The 27,140-nt window shown below is 40.7% G+C and overlaps 2 protein-coding genes across 4 annotated transcripts; one reads left to right on the top strand and one right to left on the bottom strand.

Moving 5' to 3' along the window:
• Positions 1-2,152: 2,152 nt before the first annotated feature.
• On the top strand, positions 2,153-17,478 carry sart3 (spliceosome associated factor 3, U4/U6 recycling protein). 2 transcript variants are annotated; one of them, XM_010896385.4, is made up of 19 exons: positions 2,153-2,526; positions 3,299-3,425; positions 3,647-3,751; positions 3,848-4,032; positions 7,599-7,704; positions 8,019-8,143; positions 8,922-9,077; positions 10,983-11,121; positions 11,655-11,762; positions 11,888-11,965; positions 12,066-12,124; positions 12,236-12,345; positions 12,877-12,989; positions 13,119-13,195; positions 13,506-13,677; positions 14,321-14,796; positions 14,872-15,024; positions 15,206-15,396; positions 16,838-17,478. In XM_010896385.4, exons 1-19 carry the CDS (start codon positions 2,341-2,343, stop codon positions 17,025-17,027), a joined length of 2,856 nt encoding a protein of 951 aa, XP_010894687.1. In that variant the 5' UTR covers positions 2,153-2,340; the 3' UTR covers positions 17,028-17,478. The 2 variants fall into 2 exon arrangements, with proteins under 2 accessions (XP_010894687.1, XP_010894686.1); XM_010896384.5 differs by having other exon boundaries at positions 2,154-2,526; positions 11,655-11,783.
• A 1,796-nt stretch (positions 17,479-19,274) lies between these two features.
• ficd (FIC domain protein adenylyltransferase) lies at positions 19,275-22,346 on the bottom strand. Of its 2 annotated transcripts, none has more exons than XM_010896387.5 (3): positions 22,103-22,346; positions 21,387-21,736; positions 19,275-20,933 (listed from the first exon to the last, which is right to left on the bottom strand). In XM_010896387.5, exons 2-3 carry the CDS (start codon positions 21,664-21,666, stop codon positions 19,837-19,839), a joined length of 1,377 nt encoding a protein of 458 aa, XP_010894689.1. In that variant the 5' UTR covers positions 21,667-21,736; positions 22,103-22,346; the 3' UTR covers positions 19,275-19,836. The 2 variants fall into 2 exon arrangements, with proteins under 2 accessions (XP_010894689.1, XP_010894688.1); XM_010896386.4 differs by having other exon boundaries at positions 21,387-21,739; positions 22,103-22,345.
• Between the last annotated feature and the right edge of the window lie 4,794 nt (positions 22,347-27,140).

Genomic DNA, 27,140 nt, shown 5'->3' with positions numbered 1-27,140 from the left:
TGGTGGTTCTTGAAGCACTGACTCCAGCTGCAGTCCACTCTTTGTGAATCTCCCCCACATTTTTGAAGGGGTTTTGTTTCACAATCCTCTCCAGTGTGCAGTTATCCCTATTGCTTGTACACTTTTTTCTACCACATCTTTTCTTTCCCTTTGCCTCTCTGTTAATGTGCTTGGACACAGCTCCGTGAACAGCCAGCCTCTTTAGCTATGACCTTTTGTGTCTTGCCCTCCTTGTGCATGGTGTCAATGGTCGTCTTTTGGACAGCTGTCAAGTCAGCAGTCTTCCCAATGATTGTGTTGCCTACAGAACTAGACTGAGAGGCCTTTGCAGGTGTGTTGGGTTAATTAGCTGATTGGAGTGTGGCACCAGGTGTCTTCAATATTGAACCTTTTCACAATATTAACATTTTCTGAGATTCTGAATTTGGGGTTCATTAGTACTCTAAATATATCAGTCTGTGTGGAATGAATGTATACATTATACAAGTTTCACTTTTTGAATGGAATTACTGAAATAAATCAACTTTTTGATGATATTCTAATTTTATGACCTGCACCTGTATAACAGATGGTCCGAATCTGATTCTCACAAAACTTAAGTTGCATCAATCAATTTGATTAGTGAAAACGCAGTTATTTCCAAGCGATCTAGCTGAAACAATATGACCACTGTGAGCATGAACGAAATGTTATTTCTGTACAGTAGCGTTACCTCTAGGCTAAACAAAACCACACGTCAGAGTTAAGCTAGATCTGTATAGCCGAGCGAGTGTGCAATTTTTCCCGTCTGTCAAACAGTTTAGGATATAGAAACATGGCCTTTATAGTGCCACCTGGTGGTTGATCTGAATGTGCTTGCACATGTGGTGTCTAACCGTTTTTGTGAATATGATCACCAGGTTTTACTAAGATACGAATATATATTCCTGATTAATAGGCATTTTGTTTTCGATCCTGTTCACATGAAAATGTGTTGGTCAGTAGTGGCCAGGATTTGTTTTAAATATGTCGTTTGGAAAATCTAGCGTTGTTAGGACCTCATCCATAAATACTACACTTCAAGTTACGTGCAGATCGGCAGATCTGTCCCATATAAGCCTCGGGATTGAGGTGTTTTAAAGAAAATTGTAAATAGCGTAAAATCCATTATGGCATATTTTAGGGGTCCTAGATGCAAAAAAGCTGTACTGTTCCTCACGTGGAGGCGGACCTACATTAATGACATGAATACTCACACGGTTTGAATTTGACAGCGGTTGAAAGGCACGAGCATTAGAAAATGCCCCAGCATAATTCCACCATGAAATTGTTAGGTAAACATGATACTGGGATGTATAGCTGTTTGGAGCGGATGGAGACGATGGAACACGTTATGTCTAGGTGTCAAAGCTATGAGAGGGGGGAGTAAGGATTGCTGGTAGAGTTAGGGAAAATGGGTCTGAATGCGTGAGTTTAGTCGAACTGTTAGGCTAGTGACATCGTTTTTCGGTTCGTCTTGTGTTTCCACGGGTAGACTGAATTAACGGGGAGGATTTAGGCCTTCCCTATCTTTGGTCCACACTCCAGTCCAGTTGGAGGTGGTAATGCACCTACAAGTTATGGTTGCCAACCGCCAAATTACATAGAAGAAAGAAGAAGAAGAAAAATAATGCCCCAGTTTATCGCTTGTTATAGCGCCAGCATGTGGCCAGTTGGCACGGCATTGCTTGGGAAGGTGTAGACCAATGCCATTTACAGGTTTTCTTCAAATGCCACTATTTGCCCCTTTAACGTCTCACAGGAATTTGCAGTTTCATTTTACCGGTAGAAAAAATTATATTAATAACAAATAAAAATGTGTAAAAACCCCGAAAAACGGACAGGTTGCAGATACGCCCCATGGCCAAATCTACAATGTTATGGTTAACCCTATACCACCAAGGCACGTCTAGAGGATATAGAGAACCCTTCCAATTAATAAACCGTTTTTTAAAATATGCAACTGATGTTGCGAAGCATTTCAATACAAGATACTGAGAAAAAAATAGTTATATATACAGCAAGCTATGTTGAATGTTCACGAGACGATATGCTATGTTGTAAATAACATACGTTCTAATAATTGTTATTACAAACAATTAGTAGACGCGTTTCTATCTGTAATATTCAATATAGCTAGTCATACAATCCTTATATTTAGAGCTTTGTAACGTTAGACGTATGCGTTGTGTACAGTGGCTATGTAGGTAGTTGTAGGTAAGATTACTTGACATTTTGAATTTTGCATAGAATCGGGGTGGGTTCACCAGCAAGCATCTACCTTGGACAACTATTAACTGTTACCAGGCAGACAGTTCCAACATGGCAGCAACGGGGAATGCAGAGGAGATGCAATTGCAAGAAACGGAGGAAGAGGCAGAAATGGAAAGAGAAATGGAGTCAGACGAAGAAGAGGGTATGGGAATTGAAAATTCCGACAACGACGAAGACGATTCATCAGAAGACGAAAAAGAAAATGAAGCAGAAATTCAACGTTTGGAGGAGCAGGTACGTTAACTAGCTAGTTAGCTTAGCATTAAGCTAACGCTAAAGACGTTACTGTAGCTAGCTATTTTTAAAAATGAATGGAAACCTAGCTAGCTCGTGCAGTTGGTATTAAGGGTACCTAAGCCCTTGATCATACATTTGCTTAGATGTAATCAAGTACAGTATATAAGATATCAGTACCCCAACATATTTTTTGGCTAATACAATCACAACAGGGCCATGCTAACTAACGTAACAACGTTTTTGGTTAACGTTTTACATTTAGATTAGATAACAATAACCTTAACATAATAAACATCAATTGTTTGGGTTTTTGGCACTGTGATGTAGTTGACGGTAGTAGCCACGTTAGCGGTTCACTTATGTTATTGATACGTGCTAGTTAATAATGCTTCAGCATCCACCACATTCCACCCACAACGGTACAGTAGATAATACTCGTGGAATCAGTCAATATAAAGAACATGTTTGTAATCTTGGCAGCCTGCTAACGTTATTGGATTTTGCGCGAGCTTGCATGTTAACAATTTCCCAAGAGGTCGAGTGGGTTGCCCAACGTGCTCCCACCAGACTACGCGCGCTCTTTGACGAGCTTCAGTGCAGTAATGGTGCCTGGTTAGCCCAGTCAGTAACAATATTAAAGTTAGACTGTATGTTATGGTTCTAGCAATAGTCTTTCATTGTTTAGATTTATATTATTTGCTTCAAGGTTAAATATGTAAATGGACTAAATTGTTATTTGTCTAACTTTTGTACTCTGTGTAACTTTCAGCTTTCCATCAATGCTTTTGACTACAACTGTCATGTGGACCTCATTAAACTCCTGAGGCAGGAGGGGGAGCTGCCTCGGTTGCGTAAGGCAAGGCAAAAGATGAGTGAACTCTTCCCACTCACTGAAGGTTGGTGTCTGATGGTTCATCCTGGAGATGTGGTAGACTGAAGTTACTTCTTGTAAATGTTTTTACTGCTATTTTGTGATCGTTCATTAAGGTGCATTTTATATAGGATGTGTTGGTTTGGTAATTTGTAAAGTGGTAAATTTTTTTTTAGATCATATCATGTAAAGAACATTTCGAATGTTATTGTGACCTGGATGCAAATCTGCATTGTCCTCCTGCAGAGATTTGGTTGGATTGGCTCAAGGATGAGATTCATCTAACAGAGGAGGAACCAAACCGTGAGAAAATCTATGAGCTCTTTGAGAGGGCTGTGAAAGATTATATCTGTGAGTTCTATGTGCACAGCATTGTTTAAAAAAAAAAAATCTACAGTATATGAAGTTATTGTAGACTAAACAATACTTTTTTTGGGTGGCCTTCAGGCCCAGAAATTTGGCTGGAGTACGCCCAGTACTCTATCGGGGGCATGGGACAGCCTGGTGGAATTGAGAAGGTGAGGTCTATCTTTGAGAGAGCCCTGACAGCTGTGGGACTGCACATGACCAAGGGTGCGACTGTGTGGGAGGCTTACAGGGAGTTTGAGAATGCCATACTGGCTACTGTTCAGGTGAGTTTCCTTGACCAATTCATATTTCAAGTAGCTGCAACGTACTACTACTAATATGAATGATCTAACTGTGTCTGTATTTATTAGTGTGTTTTGCATAATACTGGGGTTGACCTTATTTTAACATTTTAGTCATTTAGTTATCACTGTTTTTAGGGATGCACTGATATCAGCCAGCAATCTGTATTGGCCGATTTTTATAGGCAAAAATGTAATATTCTGTATCAGCTGATTGCTTTAAATTTGCCTGATATTTTAGAGCGATTAGGTTTTCCAGTGTTTCTGCTGCTTTCAATGTACCTTGGCTCTCTGGACAACCACAAAAAAGCGGGATGAGAGTGGGATGGTGGGGGGGAGGTGCGGGATGGTGGGGTGGGGGGGAGAACAATGTGTCCTGTACTCTATCGAAAGATACTTTTCACACAAAAAAACGTTTTTTTAATTGTTTTGTTCACACCTGGTGGTTTTCAATGTTAGAATTTAATTTTAAACTGCAACTGATAGCAACAACGGTTTAATACAGGACAGTCAGATTCTAGTCAGCTAGTGAGTTGCGGTAGGCCGATGCACTGAAGTGCTGTTGTCTCTGTTACCACAGTAACATTTCAGGTGCAGCTGGACGTTTTCGATCTGTGATATTTTGGCTTAGACTAAACTCAGCTTAGATCACCAGATTTGTTGTAAATTTTGCAGCAATATATTATGTTACTTGTTACTCTAAATACTTGTATTCTTTTAATGACAAAACATTGGCATGTTGTGGTATATCAGTATCGGCTATCGGTATTGGCCAAGAGTTTTCTTATCGATGTATAGCTGTTGTCCAAAGCCCCAATGAGGGAAAATGTCCCCTTCACTGCTCTCTGGCATTGGAATTTGATATTTAGGTGAAAGGGAGAGTGCCCCCCTACCAGCCCTCCAACCCCAATTCCTGCAGGATCTGGTCTCCAATCCAGGTCTGATCTTGCTTAACTTCAACTCAGCAGTGAGATTCAAGGGGCTTTACTGCTATCTTTTTTCCTTCTGTGGTCTGTTGGTCAAAAAACAGCTGGCATGAACAGAATTTCCTCTGGCCTGAACATGGTGTTGTAATTTTAATTCAATTGGGGTCATCCAGGGCCTTGTCCTTCCTGACTGATTCTTCTCCAGTTTTGTGTTTTGCTAGTGTCCTTGTCACTACTGGTAGCATGAGGCCGTACCCGCAGCCCATTCAGGTTGTACAGGCAGTCCAGCTCCTGCAGGATGGCACATCCATATGTGCCGTTGCGAGAAGGTTTGCTGTGTCTCCCAGTACAGTATCAAGAGCATGGAGGAGATACAGGGAGATGGGCCTTTACACAAGGCGAACTGGACAGGGCCATAGAAGGGCATCAACACAGCAGCAGGATCGGTATCTGCTCCTTTGTGTGAGGAGGAACAGGAGGAGCTCTGCCAGAACCCTACAAAATGACCTACAGCGGGCTACTGGTGTGCATGTTTCTGACCAAACTGTCATCCTCTACTGGGACCTGTGCTCACAGTCCAGCACCGTGCTCCTCGAATGGAATTCGCCAGAGAACACCATAATTTGCAGGTTTGCCATTGGCACCCAGTTCTTTTCACAGATGAGAGCAGGTTCACACTGAGCATATGTGACAGACGTCTGGAGACGCCACGGTGAACGTTATGCTGCCTGCAACATCATCCAGCGTGACTGGTTTGGTGGTATAAGGTCTGAGGAGGCATATCCTTGGAGGGTCACACAGACCTCCACATGCTAGCCAACGGTACCCTGACTGCTGTTAGGTACCAAGATGAAATCCTCAGACCCATAGTCTGACCTTATTCTGGTGCTCCAATGGCCAGCCTCATGTGGCTCGAGTGTGTAGGCAGTTCCTGGATGACAAAGGCATTGATGCCATTGACTGGCCCTCGCGTTCCCCAGACCTGAATGAAATTGAGAAACTCTGGGACGTTATGCATCTCTGCATCCGATGCTGCCAAGTAACGCCACAGACTGTCCAGGAGCTCACTGATGCCCTGATCCAGGTCTGGGAGGAGGTCCCCCAGGACTCCATCTGCTGCCTCTTCAGGAGCATGCCCAGATCTTTTCAGGTGTCCATATACACTACTGAGTCACGTTATGAGTTGCCTTGATAAAATTCACATAATTTGGTATTGCATGTGATTTAAAAAATAAATTGTCTTAGTCAGGGCTGCACGATTTGGATAAAATATTGAATCGTGATCTCTTTGACAATTATTGCAATTACAGTAATGATATGCGATTATCAAAAGTGTAAACACTGTAGATAATCTCACTTGAAAATGGAGCGCATAGCCTACATAATGTGCTGTTAAACTGAATAAAAATCTAGTTTAATTTCAGTGCTTCTTATTTTACACTTGTTACCAATTTAAAGGTGCAGCCTGTGTTGAACTACTCGTTTAAATGCTTATTTAATGCAATGGCGTTTGCTATGTTTGTGCCATTGTTATAGCTGGTCAGGCAAAACTTCTCATCCCTTGAGATATTTCACCCATATTAAGTTTGTTTGTATGCACTGACATTGAAGCCAAAACTTTCAATATTCATGCTATTTCGTAGACTATGTGGGACAATATCTTGGTGCCGCTTGCTCGAAGCAGACAACTTCGCTAGCAGTTGCAGTGTCAACTCAAACTATCATTGAAAAACCAACAAGTATTTAAACAAAATCAGTCCATGTATTTAAGTAATCTACAAAAATACCTACAGCAGCCGCAAGAAAAACTATTGTGTGATGCGTGCCCTTTGCCTTGTGTGAAGCCTGTTCCATTCACCTTTTTTTGGAACTGAAAATCGCGTAAGTTGGCGATTTGGACATTGCACATGTCAATATTGCAGTTTTGATTATAATTCGATAAATTGTGCAGCCCTAGTGTGAGTTTGAATCCAGCCCTCAATTGGTTGGTGATTTTGGTTTCTATTGACCATTGTGGAATTTTGTTCTCAACAAATTACACAATGTACAGTAAAGACTTTGGTATTTAATATATTTCCTTCATCGAGACCCGATGTGTGATTTAAGTGTTCCCTTAAGTTTTCGAGCATTGTATGTTGGTTTATAGCCTACACTGTAATATGTATTAAACTGTTACATATAAGTCATTATACTTTAGGATTGCATTATGAAAACTGCATAGATTATTGTTTCTAAAGTGTATCATTTTAAGAAATAATTTTTAAGATCACTTCACTCTAAACAAGATTTGCCTTTACTGGCTGCAGCACGCTATCCAAGATTGATTCTAAAGTGTCTTTGTAGCTTTCTTTTGCCAACTATCAACTGTTAGTCTTTTTTTTTTTAATTTAAATATTAGTTTTTAATAGTTTATTTTTGTAAATGACTAAATCTTGCCAGACAAATGTTTATAACTGGTCCCAGTCCAGAGGACCATAAGCTAAATAATTATTGGTGGTCCTCCTTCAGCCTTTAGTGTTGGGAAGAAATGTTAAGTAAGCATGAATAAACTACATTTAATATTACTCAAACCAGTGTCTTTGCTGGAATTTGAAATTTTTTTCCTCCCTGTTTTCTCCTCAGCCCCCCCCTGGCAGCGTTCCCACCCGTGAGCAGCAGGAGCATCTGAACACTCAGCTCGAGCGCATCTACACTCTATTCCGCCGCCAGCTGGCCATTCCCTTAATGGGTAAGGCTCTCCCTACTCCGCTCTGTAGGAGCTGTTGTACAAAGGGGCAGGATGCCATTTTTTGTCATAAATTTTGTTCAGGTGGCAGATCTGGCTGTATGTGATCAGTAAGAGACGAACATAACATTACAAAAGCCTATATCCTTCTAAATGATTGCTGAACCTAGTGTTCCTCCTTTTAGTTAATAATAAAATCATAGGATGCTTTTGATATTATCACCTTTATTCTTTTTCCTTAAACTGTCGATGGCTTTTCAATGCGTATTTGTGGTTGAAAATTACCTAGCAATAATGCTTAATATTGTTTTTTGCAGACATGGAGGGAACATATGCAGAGTATGAAGAGTGGTCGGATCAGGGGGTCTCTGATACAATCACCCAGAAATACAAGAGGGCCCTTCAACAGATGGAAAAGAGCAAGCCTTATGAGGAAACTCTGGTACTCTCCATATATTGAGTTATAGCCAAGGCATTTGTAGCGTACTGTTATTTGAAAGACCTGATTAGTTTTATTCCAAGTGGCTTACCATTTATAATGTTTGTTTGACCTGTAAGCCACAGTTAAGGAAAAATGACGAGAGAAATGTTGGTTGTGGTCCAAGGGAAATGATATTGCCACTAAGCAATTTTTTCCTTCTTTATACAATCATGTTTATGCGTTCACATCTAGTGAGTCCTTGGCATTTGTTTGATACATCGTCGGGGGTTTACCTATTTACTGCATGCTCATTTCTTCTTTATTTGTATTCAGCAGATTTGATTCAGAGTAATGTTTTCACAAACTAACCTTAAGCCACTTGCTAGCTTGTCAGTCAACATTCTTAGTGTCGTTTCTGCAGCGGATCAGTTGAACACTGAACCGCATCACATTTTATTGCAGCTTTATTATAGGCTACATTTGAGCAGACTGTGCTCTGATGCTTCAGGAGTGTTAAGGCAGAATCTGTGAGCGGTTGGTCTTATTGTGATCTGAATTTTAATGTAACAATGTAGCTGTTTGACTCACTTTGTTTTCTGGAACAGCCCTAATAGATACCTAGTTGATATCATAAAAGCAAGTCTAAAACCCATAACTGAAAGGACTATTTTACATTTTTCATACTTGTTTGCTCTTTTTCATCCAACTTTTCTTTTTTTCTTTTGCAGACATTAAATACGTATTCATACAGGCCAATTACCACATGTGTAGAGTCATCATGCCAAAAATTGTGTTTCAGATTGCAGCAGAGCCACCCAAGCTGGCAGAGTATCAGACCTACATTGACTATGAGCAGAAGGAGGGTGACCCTGCACGGATCCAGATCATCTTTGAACGGGCTCTAGCAGAGAACTGCCTTGTACCAGACATGTGGGCAAAATACACCAAGTACCTGGTGAGTTTGTCCCATTTGTCCTACAATTCACCTTCACAGCAGTGCATTGAGTGATATCCTGCAATGGACCTTTAATTACTCACAGCCAGGCGTCTCCAGCAGCAACTGAAATTAATTCATGAGACATTTAATTGCGTTAATGGGATGGTAATTAGATGCTGAAATGGCAAACACTAAACATGGACCACATCCAGCAATTAATTCACGGGGGGGGGGGGGGGTTTAATCCTATTTTCCAATCTGTGGTCTGGGGGTTCATAAAGGTTTTCAGTCTGGGACACAAAAACCCCCACTGTACTCGACTAAAATATAAACGCAACATAATTATCAGAAAATATTCGCAATGCTCTTATACCGCCTTGCTGGATTAAAAATGGAAACAGTATATTTTAAAACAGAAATAGTCAAAAGATCAGTGAAAAACAAGTGATTTTAACCCTACATAAAATCAATTGGGCTCACCATTTTTCGATGAATAGGCCTACTACATTTAAATGAGGCCAACAACGCCCTCTACAGATATACCGTGAATAGTTCTTACAACCATATCAGACAAAAACAAACTGTAAAAACAATTTAAAATAAAATGTCTTTGGACTTTCCAAGCAAGCCTATTGATTATTATAATTTTTTTATGCTCTGGGTCGAGTTGCGAGCACATGGGTTGTATGGTTAGTCCACCAGTTGATATCACCTGCTTGGATGTCACTGAGGTGACAGGGATGCACATGTATTGCCGGGGGAATCTTCCTTCATTTAGCCTACCTTCCACCCTTCTGTTGGATTTCCATCCAGCTGTAGTAGAATATCACGCAGAAAGTTTATTTTATCTCAGAAGGCTTTTGTTGTGCTCCTGGTGACTGAGAATCACAGTGGAATGCTATATCCCAGTTCCCTTGAATTTATTAAACCCAAAAGACCTTCACTGTCAATATTATTTATTGGTCTCATATATCTTTCTCTATTACCTGGCAAATCTCTTGTTATCCTCTTTACCCGTTGTTGATTATAGTTATTTCCAGCTAGCATCAATGTAATGGTGTCAAGAGGAGGACGACCCCTTAGCCATGGTGATATGTTTGTTTGTCAAGTGATACATCATTGGCGTAGTCATTGTGTTATATTCTAACACAATCACAGTATTTGCAAAGAACACGATCATTTATTTAAATCAAAATGATCCCAAACATGCCAATTTTTGCTTGCTTTATCTTTCTTTGGATTATACAGCTGTAGATTCTTCAGCGGGTCAGCCCCCACAACAAGTTACATAACGTCCTCAAGTAATACTAAACAGAAATTGCCTACGTCAATCAAATTCTTATCGACAATTTCCACACCTTTTCCCTCTTAAAAAAAATAGGATGTTAATATATGTTTTTCACTAAATAGTGCCACATTTGTATGCTCCAAAACCTAATATGTGAGTTTTAAAACATAGGTTCTATTTAACTCAACATTCCATGACATATAGTAAGGCAGTGTTGGCTGAATAATTTGCATAACAACAATTATTATATAATATATTAATCAAAAGAAAAGGACTATGTATAGGAATATTAATGCAGTTAAACTAATGAGGGAAGTGATGATAATGTGGTTTTATGCAGCTATCAAATGTTTTTTGAGTGAGCTAATTATATATTTAGTCAGTAAAACAGAGAGTAGATAAAAATTGGATAAGCAAATGATATATATTTTTCCAGTGACTACAGAAGTGGCTACACAAATATATGTGTAATATAATGGAGAACTTGGGTGAATAATGTGTCAAAGTACCAAGATTGGCAAAATGGCACTGCAGTAATATCTCAGTTGACCAAAGGAAGGCTGCTGCATCATTCATTGGAGGTAACATAGTTACTTTTTACTTTTATATTTTTACTATGTTTTATGTTTCCTCAGGATCGTCAACTAAAGATCAAAGACCTCGTCCTGTCCACTCATGAGCGTGCCGTCCGGAACTGCCCCTGGACCATGGGACTTTGGAAGAACTACCTACTGGCTTTGGAGAGGCATGGGGCCGATCATAACACCATCTCAGGTAAACACTACCTACTGGCCTTGGAGAGGAATGGGGTCGACCACCACACCATCTCAGTTAAACACTACCTACTGGCCTTGGAGGCATGGGGTCGACCACCACACTATCTCAGTTAAACACTACCTACTGGCCTTGGAGGCATGGGGTCGACCACCACACTATCTCAGTTAAACACTACCTACTGGCCTTGGAGGCATGGGGTCGACCACCACACTATCTCAGTTAAACACTACCTACTGGCCTTGGAGGCATGGGGTCGACCACCACACTATCTTAGTTAAACACTGGACCACAAGGCGTGTCATGCAGTGCTGTGAGAAAGGTTTTGTCCCTTTTAAAAACAAATTCTGATGTTTTTGGGAGAAAAGAAAATCTGGATCTTTAACCAAGCCCTAATACAAAATAAAGCTAACCTTTAGGTTTGTTTAGTTATTTGAAGTATGCAACTCCTGTCTTATGTGTACTCCCAGGTTCCCTTTTTATTCTTTGGCCGTGTTACCGTGAAATTATGAGAGTATCTTTTTCCTCCACAGATGTTTTTGAAAAGGCCCTGAATGCTGGTTTCATCCAAGCCACAGATTATGTGGAGATTTGGCAAGCATACCTCGATTACTTGAGGAGGCGCGTTGATTTCAGCAAAGGTGAAAGCACCTTAACATTGGGTAAAGCAAAGTAACATAACTTTTAAGAATATTATCTATGGTGTAGGGAAAGTCAACTGTGGTTGTGAAGTAAGTGCTCTTGATAATGTTGTGTTCTTTTCCAGAGTCGAGCAGAGAGCTGGAGGAGCTGCGGGCAGCCTTCACACGGTCTCTGGATTATATGAAACAGGATGTGGAGGAGAGTAAGTGGACTTCACTTCTCTGTGCTATACGCTTCATCCTTTGATGTTCGTGTATTTGTGTTGGAGACTCATTAGACAACATTGTCTTGTTTCTCATTAGGGTTTAGTGAAAGTGGAGACCCCTCTTGTACCATCATGCAGGTCTGGGCAAAAATAGAGGTAAGGTTGTAGATTATTACATAGTTCTGACTTTCTGCTTACTGAATAATGTTTGATCCGCTGTCAGTACAAAACAGCAGCTATACAAACATGTTTCCTCTCTCTTACCAGGCTCTGCATTGTAAGAACATGCAGAAGGCCAGGGAATTGTGGGACAGCATCATGACAAAAGGGAATGCAAAATTTGCCAACATGTGGCTGGAGTACTATAACCTGGAGAGGTCAGTGAAGTCACTGTTGGTCACCAATGATAAATCAATTTCTCTAAGTATGAAATCAACAGGTGGCGAATCTGCTAAATTAGTGTAGTAGCCAGTTCAGTCAGGGAACTCAAGTGGTCATTGGTCAGCGACGCATCAGCTGATGTAGATCCCTCCTATCACAATGTCAGATTTTATACCTGTCTATTTAATCATCAGGTTAACCACTGATATGGCCGTACAAGCATGTGGGTCCATGCCCACCCACCTCCCCTGCCTCCAACTGTTTGGTTCTGTTTCATTTTGTGGAGGGATCGGTACTGCGTGCCTTGCTCATTGCCTATGGGGATTTCTATTAATAATATTATTGACATGTTGTTGGTACTATTGTATAAATGATCATGTGAGTGCAGTGAGCTACCACAGAGGAGCAAAGCCTAATGCCTAGACACTGCATGAACACTGCTGTGATGAAGTTCTCTAAAATGGTTAAACTAATACGTGACATTTTCTGTCTGAACTGTTTTATAATGGGTTTACTCATGGTTGCAGGTCGTATGGAGATGCCCTCCACTGCAGGAAAGCCCTACATCGGGCCGTCCAGTGTACCTCAGACTACCCAGAGCATGTGTGTGAGGTCCTACTCACCTTCGAGAGGGTGGAGGGTAAGTCAACGTGATGTATCTGTGATGGATAAGTGGACAAATAAGCAGTGTCCGTTGATAGCCTGAGTCCGTTTTGGGCTCAAAATAACATGATAGGGTTTGGTTTACCGTTGATTCCCGTCACCCCAGGTTCTTTGGAGGACTGGGATGCAGCGGTGCAGAAGACAGAGACGCGGCTGAACAGAGTCAACGAGCAGAGGGCCAAGGTTAGACAGCGACACACAGAACAAAACAGCTGCTCGCTATGCTCATGCACATATTAGAAAGTTGAGGCTCTTAAGTGCAACCAGTTGTTCTATTACATCTTACATTTTGTTTGATTGGAACACCAGTGCTTCCAATGAACCTTGTTTATGTTGATCCTTGTTTAGGGGAAATAACCTTTTTTATTTATTTTTGTCTTGGAAGAGTAACAGCTGTAGATTGTAGTAACAGTATTGAAAAGAAGAAACACTTCTTGCTTGTGTGGCTGTCTTTCTGTGCTGTCATTAATTAATAATGTAATTCCTGTTTCAGGTGGCAGAGAAAGAAGCCCATCTGGCTAGACAGGAGGAGGAGAAGACTGAACAACGGCGGAAGGCTAAGGCAGACAAGAAGAACCAGAAGAAAGGCCAGAAAGGCACCAGGCCTGGGGAGAAGAGGAAGGCAGAGGAGGAGGATTATGAGGAGGAGTGGGGGGAGGAATCGGGTAAGGGGAGCCATCTTGGAGAGCCTGTTTTTTATTTTTTATTATTTCAGCGTGGTAATATTATCATTTGATCTATATTTATACTATAAAAGTGACATGCAGTCAGTGATGAGTTTATTCGGCACTCCAATTCCATTCACAAGTATAGATCACACCTACAGATGGTCACATGGCGTTGGCCAGCAACATAATGCAGGCAGACTTGTGTTAAAGCCTTCAATTACTATTCTACCGAATGTTATAATGAGTAAAGCAAGTGACCTAAATAACTTTGTGCATGGGATAATGGATGTAAGCCACGCCGTGTCTCAGCAACGGATGCTATACTGGTCTTTTCACATTCAAGTGTCTCCAGTCCTCTCGGCATTAAAAAGCATCTGAGGTTGAAAAAGAAAGGGAAGTATTGTATACCAAAAGGTGATTCAGACACAGATCACTTGTTTTAATTAAGCTGGACAGTTTATTTTCCTCTACTTTGTGGTATTGTGCAAACAGGCGAGCCACAGACGGGCAAATAACAATGCAGTACAACAGTGGTGTGAATAACAGCTTGTCAGAAGGCAGAACTCATCTGACCTTGTCAGAGATGGACTATTGCAGGACCTTCTGTAGATTAAATCTTTGGGTCATGTCTGTGCAACAGAGCAACCTCCAAAAAGGCCCAGAGGGGAAGGCCATGGGGGCTTCAGGGAGGACGGTGTCGGGGCTGACGAGTCTATGGACACGGAGAGCGGACTGTTTGGGAGGAGAGCCCCGCCTGTGCGCAGGCAGGAACCCTCAGGGACCAAGAGGGGCCAACATGGTGCATCAACCACCGTACGGAAGACCCAGGAAGACGACCAAGAGCAGCGCAAGGACGACTGCAGTGTGTTCATCAGTAACCTGGCCTTCACCATGGAGGATCCAGAACGGAGGTTGAAGGAGCTGTTTGAGCCCTGCGGCCCGGTGCAGTCTGTCCGCGCCGTCTATGCTCCCAAGGGCTTCAGAGGGTACTGCTACGTGCAGTTTGAGGGCAAGGCGTCTGTAACGGAGGCCCTGAAGATGGACCGGCAAGAGGTGGATGGCAGGCCAATGTTTGTGTCGCCGTGTGTGGATAAAACCAAAAATCCTGATTTCAAGGTAAGCGACATTTAGGGGTTGATGAATGGAATAGTTCACCATGTTGAAAGTGAGTAACTCTTTGTCTTCCTCTAGGTGTTTAAGTACAACACAAACCTGGAGAAGCACAAGATCTTTATCTCTGGCCTACCTTTTTCCTGCACCAAGGAGCAACTAGAGGAGCTCTGCAAGGATCACGGCACCATCAAAGATATCCGCCTGGTCACCAACCGCTCAGGCAAACCCAAGGTAAGGCATAAAGATCGGGTTAGGCATTTCTCTGTACCCTTTTGCCAATAGTAGTTTTCTCCTCAATTAAAAATCTTGTAATGTGAATGAGATGTCCATCTTTATAAAAACGTGTGTTTTAAATGACCGCTCCATTTGTTCTGAAAACATGCTGTAACGTGCTGCTCTGGCCTGTCTGCAGGGACTGGCGTATGTGGAATTTGAGGATGAGGCCCATGCCTCTCAGGCTGTGTTGAAGTTGGATGGCACGGTACTACAGGAACACACACTCTCTGTTGCCATTAGCAACCCACCTCGCAGAAACGCAGCTGACAAGCCTGCCCTCAGCAGGCCCGTGGGATCCATGGTGCCCCGGAATATGGTGTACGGATCGTAAGTTGACCAACGCTCCAGCAATGATTTATGCTTCACACACGCTGATACCTAAAACAAAGATTAGACTAAGATTTGGCCTTTTAGTATGCACTTTTATCATGCCCTTTATTCCCGTTTCTCCAGCTGGTAAGATATAAGCAGACCTACCCATCTCTACTGCTTCTGTGTGCTATTTACAGAAATGTGTGTTGCCACCTTGGTGTCAGAAGGGGAAGGAGGAAAAATAGTTAATTGTCATCCACAAACCAGTGATAAGAGATTATGTGAGGAAGTGACATTCAAGCCACTTGGTGTACAGTATTTCTTCTTCAAAAAGGGGCTTCGGAAGTGTGTGTGTGTGAAAGGGGGATGGGTGAAGTCAGCCAATCACAATGCAGTATTTATTTTTATTTTGAAGGAATATGAATATAGGTTGACCTATCCCTGTAAGAAGTCCCAAGGCTCTATACTGCCATTTTTTGAAAGGAGTACATATTTCCTAAGATGAAATATCAATTTCCTAGATTCACGCAAACAATTGGAAGAGATTCAATTGTCTCTAGTGCTGACAATTAGCCACAACAATTGTGGACAGTAATAGAGCTGAAAACATCCTATACATACATTAGTACTGCAAGGGTCTGCTCTTATAAACTTTTCGGATGAAAGCTACATAAAAAGAAATATGAAAGGTGTGCCACTCTTTTGCTTTCAATTAGGCACACTTTTTCCCAGGTTCTAATATGCAAAATAATGTACTGCACTACATTTTCTTTTTATTTATCTGGTTATATAAACTACTGTAAAATCTGTTTTATATTTTTCCAAATTGTTTCTCAGTTGTATTTTTCCTGGCTTATGATTTGTTTGTAGGATTCCTATCTATGAGTACACCAATAATCTAAGGAAAAATACAATGGTGGTCCATTTTATTTAATCACATCAGAATAAAAATAGTTTGGTTTGATTTCTGTTCAAAGCGAATTTGGCCCTATTTATTGTGTTTCTATGCTGAAATTGTATTTGCTGAATTTGCTTTTAGGCAGATACTGGGTAAATGGGTGAGTATTAGAATTATGCATTGTTTGGATACTATCTGGGAGTGTCTGATACATGTGAAGTTTGAGATTTTCCTGTGGAACACGGAAACACTGCATTTAATTCAGAATTGTTCAGCAAGCTGCATTACATCACATCATCGCAGCTGGGCCCGTTTTAATGAAGGGCGCGCATTAAGAGCTGATGAAAGCTGTTTCCAGTTCCAATGCATGTGATTGGTTTCAATTGCGCAGGTAGTATCAAACAGCATTTTGGCTGTAGATTTGGGGTTGAAATCTTGTGCAAATAATTAGCTTTAAAAGTTTGAACACTGACAGTTGTAGAGATATATACTATGTTATAGAGGTTAACCAGTGAAACTTGAATTTGAGAGGTCTGATACCATTTTTCTATTTATCAGACGGGGAAAAGGGCGCACCCAGCTGTCACTGCTCCCTCGTTCCCTACATCGGCAGACTGGATCAGAAAGTAAAGCAGAAAATGGGACTGCACCTAAACCCACAGATGGCACATCTGGAGACACTGGATTTGAAGCACAAGCCAAGCCCCTTTCTAATTCAGACTTCGCTAAAATGCTTCTCAAGAAGTGAGAACTGTGGGAGGAACGCATCAAATAGAACTGCCTTTGTATTGAAAGCCATCTTGTGTCCTTGATGAGATGTTATGGCAGATATTGTGCTCTGCAAGTGTTTGACTCCCCTTTAATCCATTCCCATGGCCCACTTCCTCTTCTCACTTTGTGTGAAAAAGCCTTAATGTCCCTGGCTCCTGTATTTAACTGGCCCCTGTATTTCCATGTCCTTAAGTGTGAGAGTATGCTTGTTTTAGTGACCAGTTTCAGTTGTTTGGGGTGTGGTGCAGTGGTTTTATAGAGGACATGTATCGCACAGTATATTTGTGTGTAAATAATACACATTATCGGAAGGTGTTTCTTTTGTTTTTCTGGATTTGAAAAAGGCTAAGGCAAATTGAGTAATCTTTTGTTATACAACCCAGCTTGTGAATTACGTTCCTTGTTGTTTTAAAAGGTATTATACAAGAGCTTGATGTTTTGAGATGTATTATTTTGTGTGTTTGTGTATACTGTATATATGTATTACAAAAATGAAAATCCCCCCCCCCCCTTATTTGTGTTTAGGCAACTTAAGTTGGCAACATACCACTAACATTTTGCATGCCCTACAGGGCAGTTGTTTTACAGAATATTATCTAAAAACTGCAGTTGTACAAATAATTTATTTGCAGCCCTGAATTCATTCCTCACCTGTGCTCACATTGAGATGGCTTTTGCATGGCAGTATGGCCTAGTGACAACTGTCGCTACCTCAGTATTTTCCAAGCTAGGGACATGGCCTGATTTGAAAATGGGGTTGTGAGATTAACTGGAGGGAAAAAAATTACGATAAAAAGAAGCAGGGTATGTTGTAATAATCAGCAGTTTCAGTTTTCTTCCGACAGATGTGGGTTTTAACGGTGTTAAGCTACAAAATATATTATCACACCATTCCTAATAAGACTCAGGAAGTCGTCTTCTCTTTCCTTCAGTGGACAGCAACCCTATCCACTCACCAGACTGGGGGAGAAAGAGCAATTATTTTCTACACAAAATATCACACACAATTACTAGATCCATTTCAAACCTTACTTCGTTTTGAAAAAATAATATTACAAATCAGCCTAAATAAATTGTTGATCCTTTTATTTTTTATAACGTCTAGCTCGAAATAAGTATATATTAGTTGTTGAATACATAACTTTCTACATGGGTATCACGGGCTGAAAAATTCCCAGAGTGTGAGAGTTGCACACTTCAAAACCTAGATTTTTTTTTTTGTATTTGCAGTCACACCGAATATTTTTTTTTGCTGGCACTATAATTCCAATAGGGGTCTATATGCATATCAGAAACTTCCATTGTTTTTGCCTGTCATGTTTAGGCTATCATACCTGAAAGGAGGACATGTTTGGTGTAAGTCAGTTTTTCTGGGATTGTGCTTATTTTTTATTTACTTCCATTAAACCATTTTTGATTGGATTGCTTGCTCCTAGTGTAGCCATCATTATAAGCCATGAGACGGTAAGAGAGTTAGAAACTGGCAGTTTGGAAAAGCCCTGAGGCTTTTACTGTTGTCTTGTTCAGCGGTGAATAAAATGTTGTTGGGATAAAGAAAATCTATGCAGCTATTAGATTGCCATAGCCCTCCATTTCCACTTATCAAATCTTACAATAGAGGTTTAAAGTGATAACGTAACATGAATGTAAAGGTTTGAAAAACAATCTGCGTGAGTTGCTAAATGTATTTTTCCTTTCAGATTGTGGTTATAGATACCCAGCATTTACTAGTAATACTGTTTGGTTTGTGGGGAATGTTAAGTGTGTGTTCAGTGTTCACACTACCCCCATGAATTGGCCATAGTTTTGTAATACCTTCGTATGTTTGAGAATGATTAGCTAAATCTATCAACGTTATAACACCACAGTGGCCTAATCTAGTTACAGAGACTAAATGTTTAATCTGTAGAAGTTGCTTTATGTTAGTCCAATACAAACCATGGTGTATGCACATTGTGTGGTAATTTTTAAAATATATACGTTGTCATGGTGTTTGCTTTTACTATTATTAGAAAACATGTTAAATAGAAGCTTTGTCAGTGCAACTTTCTCTGAGGTTGTGTTTGTTTTACTTATGTTCAGTGATTTTTCTTAATTTACTGCTTGTTTTAAACATATCATTTGGGTGTTGTAAAAATGTAATTGGAGTTTTGTTGCTGTTTCTGGCTTAGTTGTTTATTAAAGAAATATAAATGTTTGAATTTTAAAAACAAAAATCACATTCAACAGGTAATAAAATAGTTTATTTTGTAGTAAAATAAATAAACTCAATTACATACATGAAAGTGCTTCAGTGAAATACCAGACAGTATGACCCAGATGAATAACTACTGCAATTTGATGCAAGACGGACCAACACGATTTATCGTCTGAACAACAGATCCTAGCACCTCTAATCACATAAAATAACCTGTAATCACCACAGTTTATCAATACCTAGACAGTGATCTACCCACATGGCCAAAGCGCTGTTCTGAAGTTCTCATAAATCAGAGCAGAATCACAAATCTCAAACAAACATACTGTTACCCATTTGTAACACCTGTTATTGTAATGCATTCACTCATTCATAAAATAAAACACAAAAGATGGAAGGAAAGCAAATGCAGTTACAGGCCTTAAAGTCCTTTTTCATTTACAAAAAAAAAAACTATCTTTTTAATATCAGGACTGCTATTTCTTCATACTTATATCAACAGATATGTATAACAATTCAGAATTAATCCCAAATTAGCACATATAGAGAAATACAAATCAAAACACAGTCATGTACCCTCCTGCACCTCTCACTCCCTCCCTCTCTCACTGCTGTGGACAGGGATGGTTTGTTTGCAGTCGGGGCAGGCCTGGTGGTGGCTGGCGCCGGGGAGCCCCACGGTGTGCTCTGAGGTGGCGATCAGCAGGGTGTCCAGCGTGATCTCGGTACATTTGGCGATGAAGCGGATGAACGGGCGGACGTCGCCCTCGTTGGCGGTGTCCAGGGCCGTGTAGTACTCTGACCGTTGCTCTTTGCGAATGGTGATGGGCGGGTAGCGAGCCTGCATGAGCACCAGGTTCATTAGCAGCCGTGACGTGCGCCCGTTCCCGTCCACAAAGGGGTGCACGTACACCAGCTTATAGTGGGCGAGCGCTGCGTACTCCACAGGGTGCAGCTGCAGGGCGTCCTCCGAGTTGAGCCACTGCACCAGCTCCTGCATGTGGCGCTCCAGGTCCTGGGGGTGGGGTGGGATGTGGTGGCCTACGAACACTTGGCTGGTGCGCAGCCGCCCGCCCTCCACTGGGTCCACATAGCCCAGCACACGCCGGTGGATCTCCAGGATGTCGTTGACACTGATGGCCCCGGCGCGGGACAGCAGTGTGGTGTTAATGTACTTCATGGCTGCATCCACACCAATGGCCTCGCTCTGCTCCTGCAGGCTCTTGCCGGGAACGGCGTAGCGAGTCTCGATAATGTGGCGGATCTCAGACAGAGTGAGTGTGTTGCCCTCGATGGCCACTGTGTGGTAGATGTGGTGGTAGTACGTCTCCTCCATGACTCGTCTAAGGGCAGAGTTACCCTTGGGGATAGACATCAGCCTGCGTACTTTGCTGTCGATCACCCCAAAATGGCGTTGGTCGATCTCCTCCACCAAGGGAAGAGTGCGGTCACGGCTCACAAGGGCCCTCTCGTGACACGGTGAGATGGTCAGGGCCTTGGTATATAAGTGGTCTGCCTGGACAACATCCTTTTCCTCTAGAATGGTACCAAGCTCCGTCAGAGCTTCCACAAAGTCTGGGTTCATGTTGAGTGCATGCACCAGCAGTTTGTAGGCCTTCTCTCTTTTGCCTTGCTTCTTCATCTCAACAGCTTGTTGCAGGGCTGCCTTTGCCTCCAGCTCTGTCTCTACAATAAGCAAACGCCATACAAGTAACATTAATTAGGCTGTTCTATACAAAACATGTTTTAACCCATTCATTATTTGCATGATTCAAATAATGAATCATGAACTCAACAAGTGTATTAATGGGGTTATCCTCCTTGCCTGATAAATCATACCGAAATAAATTATCTTGCTCTATTACAACATTCAGTACAGTGCTGCTGTTGTTGAAATTTATGCATTCATCAAAGTGACAGGCATTTTACAAAACAACATCCGTTATATGTCTCCACCAAATGATGTACAATGGAAGCTACTCAGGCCAGTTTCATTATCAATATGACCGTAATGTTGCTATTATTTAATATTGCCATGGCTTATAAGAATTGAGAATCTTCTTCCGGACCCATTCGTGGACTCCCTATACACTGTATGTTTTCATTATCCTTATTATATATACTATATTCCTGACTTACCTATACTGGGCTTTGCCTTAAATGGCAGGAGATCAAGGGATGTGAAGGGGACAGTCAGGCTGGTGGACTGGACTGGGGGGCGCTGAGTTTTACCCCACAGCTGGCAACGTAACAGGGCAATCCCCTTTAGAGTGGCACAGCATTGATCTTCCACCCCAACCATGGGCATCAGCAGCGCTACCAAAGAGCCCAGAAGCAGGCAAAGCAACGGTCCCCATCCACCAAGGAGACGGCCACTGGTGTAACGCCACCACACTGTAAATGCAGCCATCATCATCATCAACGATGAAAGTGTCCTCCATTCTCAAGTGACACGTCCCCCATCTATTCAAGTTGGTCTAGTCGAGGGACTGCTGTGTTGGAGACATGTTTCAGAGATGCAAGATACAGTTATCACACAGAACGCATGACTGTTACATTGCCGGTTCTTAACAGCACATATCAAAGGAAAAACTGCGGAGGCAGTCTTAAGCTAACGTAACACGTCAGCTAGAATGTGTTTAGTTGGTAGCTAAACAATTACTCTAAGACTAGATAGACTAGAAAGTCAATCTAAACTGTATTTGGTTAAATTTAATAAAATAAACACAGGATGTCCCTAGTTTGATGGCTGCTAACCGGCAGCATTTTTGATAAACCAGGCTCGTTTCTGCAAAACAGCTGTTAGTGTTAGCGAAAGCCCATTAGCATACACGCATCATGATCACAGTACTCACCATATTACAGCATTCTTTCCGAGAAGTGAAAGAACATTCAACAACTTGTAAATGTTAAAAATGATCGGTCCCTATCATTAGTAGACTAAATTAAGTAGCTGGTAAGAGTTCCTAACACATGAATGTTAAGAAAATACACATCACCAACTTCCTGTAAAAACAGTCCAGTACACCGAAATACTACTGGTCAAAAGAAAAATCTTCGTTGCTGTTCATTGGCCCAGATCTTCCAAAGCATGCGTCTGCTCTACGAGACAAACGCCGGTTCGTAAACCCTTTTGATTGGATGTTGTCCCCATAGATATAAAGCATAGATTGATCATATAGTTCAATCTGACGCACCAGAATGTCCGCCATCTTACATAGGACCAGTTCGGAAAAGTCAAGCCACTAAGCACTATGGCGGTATTTTGTGCCGCGGATAATTGATCCACAAAAAGGACAAAGGATATGAAAAAGTGGGGGAAAAAATTCCTGCCTGAGTAATACTATATAATTTTATATAGTGTGTTTTCCGCATGTTTTTAGACTGACATAAGTCATATCCCTTTGGAACGTCTTTGATTTTGCCCAACCTTAGTGGATTATACTAATTACAATAGGTAATGAACGCCTTGTTTTGTAGAGACCTGCATGATTACTGGGTAATCGTTATTTTTTAATGATTTCTTTAAATAATAGTAGAAATGTCAACTCAGATCATATTTTCATACAAGGGCCTATTCGGTTCTGTGTTATTATGGGCTGTTCATTTCTCTGTAGTCTCACTTTTTAACAGAAGATGGCAATGTTGCCATATTCTTTACTTTTGGTAAAACTTAATACAGTGAATTTCATTGCAGGAAATGAACAACCCAAGTGAAACTGCTTCCATGTTTCTGTATGTCATTGCCCTTGAGAAATATGTAGCCTTTTGTTTATTAACCTCAAATTACTGACTTATTGTTATACAGACAATTTATAATTGGTTTATAATATTTTAGGCCAGGTAGCTTTGTGGTTAAGATCACTGGGCTAGGCAGTTTCCAAAAAGAGAAAGATGGAAACATGGCATTCTGCTCTAGAAAAGGTGATAAACTATTTGTGTTGATTTCCTGTTGGTGGGTGGAAGGGGTTGAAAAAGGGTGGGACCTTCAATGCAATTGATGATGAAAGTAAATGTAACTGAATATTACTTCTGGTTTTAGATGTACATTGGTTACTCAGCTCCAACAATGATGGATTATTTAACTTTTCAATTGTACTGTAATTGTACAAGGCATGTTGACTAAGAACACATTCTCCTTTACTGCAACAACATAGGAGGAGGAAAGATGAGGAGGAAAGATGATCAATGAGCCAATTGGATCAGTGTTATCAGCAATGATGGATAGGCTATAAATAACACATTGATCCAACTGAGAGCTAGACTCAAACCTCAATGGAGGACATCTTGTCCAAATGCTGAATGTTACTTTTAAGAGGATGGCAAGTTTAAGTTAAGTAGTGGAGGAAAATATGCAGAATGTATCTATTATATTTGTCCCACCCACAAACAGTGAATCTCAAAAGTATTCACCCCCTTTGGACTTGTCCAAATGTCACTGTATTACGACATTAAATAAAAAATTGATTTAATTAGCAGTTTTTGCTATCGATCAGCACAAAAGTCCATAATTTCAAAGTGAAAAATAAAATCTACACATTGTTCTAAATTAATTACAAAAACAAAACCTTTGGCACCTTTCATAGCTATTACAGACATGAGTAAGTTTGAATAATCTTTATCAGCTTTGTACTTCTGAACACAGCACTCTTTGCCAACTCTCCTTTAAAAAGATTACTTCATCTCTGTCAATTTTGATTACAACCTTTGATAAACCACAACTGTCAACCCTTTCCAAAAACATTTAATTGGATTGAGGTCCATGCTTTCACTGGGCCCCTCCAGGGCATGTTTAGAGACACGGACTGCCACCCAGTCGACCAGGGTTTGATCCTCGCCACAGACCAAACGAAGTAGGCATTAGGATTTGTTACGTATAGGCTAAAACTTCACTGGCTACAAGCTTCAGCAGCTACATTACAGTAAGCCTGAAGTAAAACTGTTTTTTACTTCAGGCTTAGGACCGTTTTGGAGTCATTGTTTTCATTATAGGTACTGTATAGCTATTTGCTAGCCATCTACAGTAATCTCTTTCTACTTTAACGCATTTAATCTAGTTTTGCAATCCTGTTATACCTGTTATTGGTTAGAAAACCGTTTACGGTTATATTGCGATGGACGAACTGCACCTACAAGGACCATTTTGATGTACATAGTGTAGTTCACATAACATAGTGGTTGGCTATTCAACTGTCACTGTTGTCTAAAGAAACAAACCAGCCATGGAGTGATTGGAGTCATTGTCATTATAGGTACTTTATAGCTATAAGCTAATCATCTACAGTAATCTCTTTCTAATGTAACACATTGAATATAGTATTGCGAATCGCAACTTGCCATCCTGCTATACCTGTTGTTGGTTTGGATATTAATAGGTAATGTAAGGAACATGTTTCAAGAAATGTGGAGTTTTGATAAATTGGTTTGACAACGCAGGAAATAAACCGACACCACATCTCTACACGTATAATGTGCAACAACACCAGCTGTTTAAATAGTATAGTGGTTAAAGACACATTCTGTCACATAAGACACTGCGGATCGAATCCAGCCAGGGCAACAACATTCATTCCTTCTAATTGCGAGCAGGCTGAATTAGGCATCTCTGGTTTCTTGTTATATCCCAGCCTTGATTGGTGATTTTGAAGCACCTCAGTCCAGATTTGCTTTGAGTGTTCCTTCGTCTTCATGAACACTTTGTTAATAAAAACCAACTGATGGACCACCAGAGACAAGTGTATTTAACCTGACATCATATAAAACACCTTGGTTGCCACGAGTTGGACTTGTTTCAATTAACTACGTGTCTTCTTAAGACAGTTGGTGGCACAACAACTTGTTCAGGTATTTTTTTGCTGCAAAGAGAGTGAATACTTATGCAGTCAATTATTTTCTATTTTTATCGCTTAGTACTTTTAATTTAGGAATTTGCATATTTTATTTTTCAAGTTGACATAAAGGATTTGTGTTGATGAGTGTCAAAATACTTAATTAAACACATTTTAATTGGATGTTACAACACAACAGAAAAGGGAAATATCTCGGGGGGGTGGGGGGGGGCTGTATGTGCCTAAATACATGCTTACTCTTCCCAAAAGGGATGTGGCCTGATAGAACTGCAGGTGTCTAGATTCTCTTTGAGGCTAAGTGCAAACATTTATTTTGTAGCATTAGAAAGCTCTTGTCTAAAAAACATCAACCACCATCAAGTTCCATTGTCCAAGTGTATTTACTGTAAAGTATCCATCCTGCTTTTTAAATGAAATGGGGGTGGAGATTTAGACTGTGAGTTAATGGAGGGGGAAGGAGAGAATGAGTTGGCAAGCTTTGGGAGAACTATCAAAATGTTGATTATTAACTCCTGTAGGGAGATCTTAACCATCCGTGAAAAAAAGTATCCCTTTGGTGTAGCCTTGCAGCCAGTCCCTCAGTATATACACAATTCTCTTTTCACCAGGATACAGTATAATTATAGGTTCCAAAACCCTAACACAAGTGTTAAGGAGGTAGGCAACTGGGTAAGAGATGGCATTCTTTGACTACTCAGGTTTGAGATCTCACGTCCAATTAACTACAGAGACACATAGTACAATAGAAACAAGGTTATTTATTTTCCATCCAAAAATACATGAACACAAAGATAGTAAATCTACCAAAATTGGTTGCCGTAAACTAGGGGAGACCGGGATCAATTGTAACAAAACTCACAGACTACTTGAAATACACTAGTCATCTTTTGACATAAGACACATATCTGTGCACTAAGTAATAATGCAATTTATATATTTTAACTAATAAGGACAAGACTGTAATATTACATTTAATGCCAGAAGTCACAATGTTACAATTGCAAGTGTTTTATATGTGTTCAAACAATATATAATATTGTGACATTTTCAGCCCTTGATGTGAAACACGGGGGTCACCAGGGAAAGCCCGGATGCGAGAGACAAATCCCGGAAAACCCACTTTATAAGAGAAGAATGGTTAACTGCACTACATTAACAAGGATTTAATATGGCAGATAGAACACATGAAATCAGAGGAATGTATTCACCGTATTACAGACCTAGTATATTCAACTATTTATTTTAGTTTTTGCTTAACAATGATGTTTTGACCAAAAGTAGTACATTGTTTATTGACAAATATAGACTGTTATTGACAATTACCTATTGTCCACTCTGTAGGACAAGTGCCTGCAAGACATATAAATCAGACAGTCTGTTTATTGAGTGCCTTGGCCGCGAAGAAAGTAAAAAACTTTAAATAAAAAGTTCCATACCCACTACAGTGTGCAACATGTTTCAGCGTCTTCAAGGTAACATAAAAAAGTCACAAAGTGCTGTCCCATTAGTGTTTATAGCATTTAGAGCCCTTGCTCTCCATCAATGACCAGGCGACGTCAGTAAAGTCTGTGAGGGTTCAGTACTTAGAGTTTAGGGGCAACATTGGGATTGGGCCAACGTGTTACAGGCGGGTTGAGTCCATTCTATTTTAGCCTGACTGTGCTACGAAAAGCATGTATGTGTATAAGCATTTTGTAACATCTGTAAAAAGGGCTCTTTAAAATACACTCACCTAAAGGATTATTAGGAACACCATACCTTCAGAACTGCTTTAATTCTACGTGGCATTGATTGAACAAGGTGCTGAAAGCATTCTTTAGAAATGTTGGCCCATATTGAAAGGATAGCATCTTGCTGTTGATGGAGATTTGTGGGATGCACATCCAGGGCACAAAGCTCCCGTTCCACCACATTGCAAAGATGCTCTATTGGGTTGAGATCTGGTGACTGTGGGGGCCATTTCAGTACAGTGAACTCATTGTCATGTTCAAGAAACCAATTTGAAATGATTCGAGCTTTGTGACATGGTGCATTATCCTGCTGG

Source organism: Esox lucius, chromosome 13 (assembly GCF_011004845.1).
Source record: "Esox lucius isolate fEsoLuc1 chromosome 13, fEsoLuc1.pri, whole genome shotgun sequence".
NCBI lineage: Eukaryota > Metazoa > Chordata > Actinopteri > Esociformes > Esocidae > Esox > Esox lucius.
This window is presented reverse-complemented; position numbering and strand designations above follow the sequence as displayed.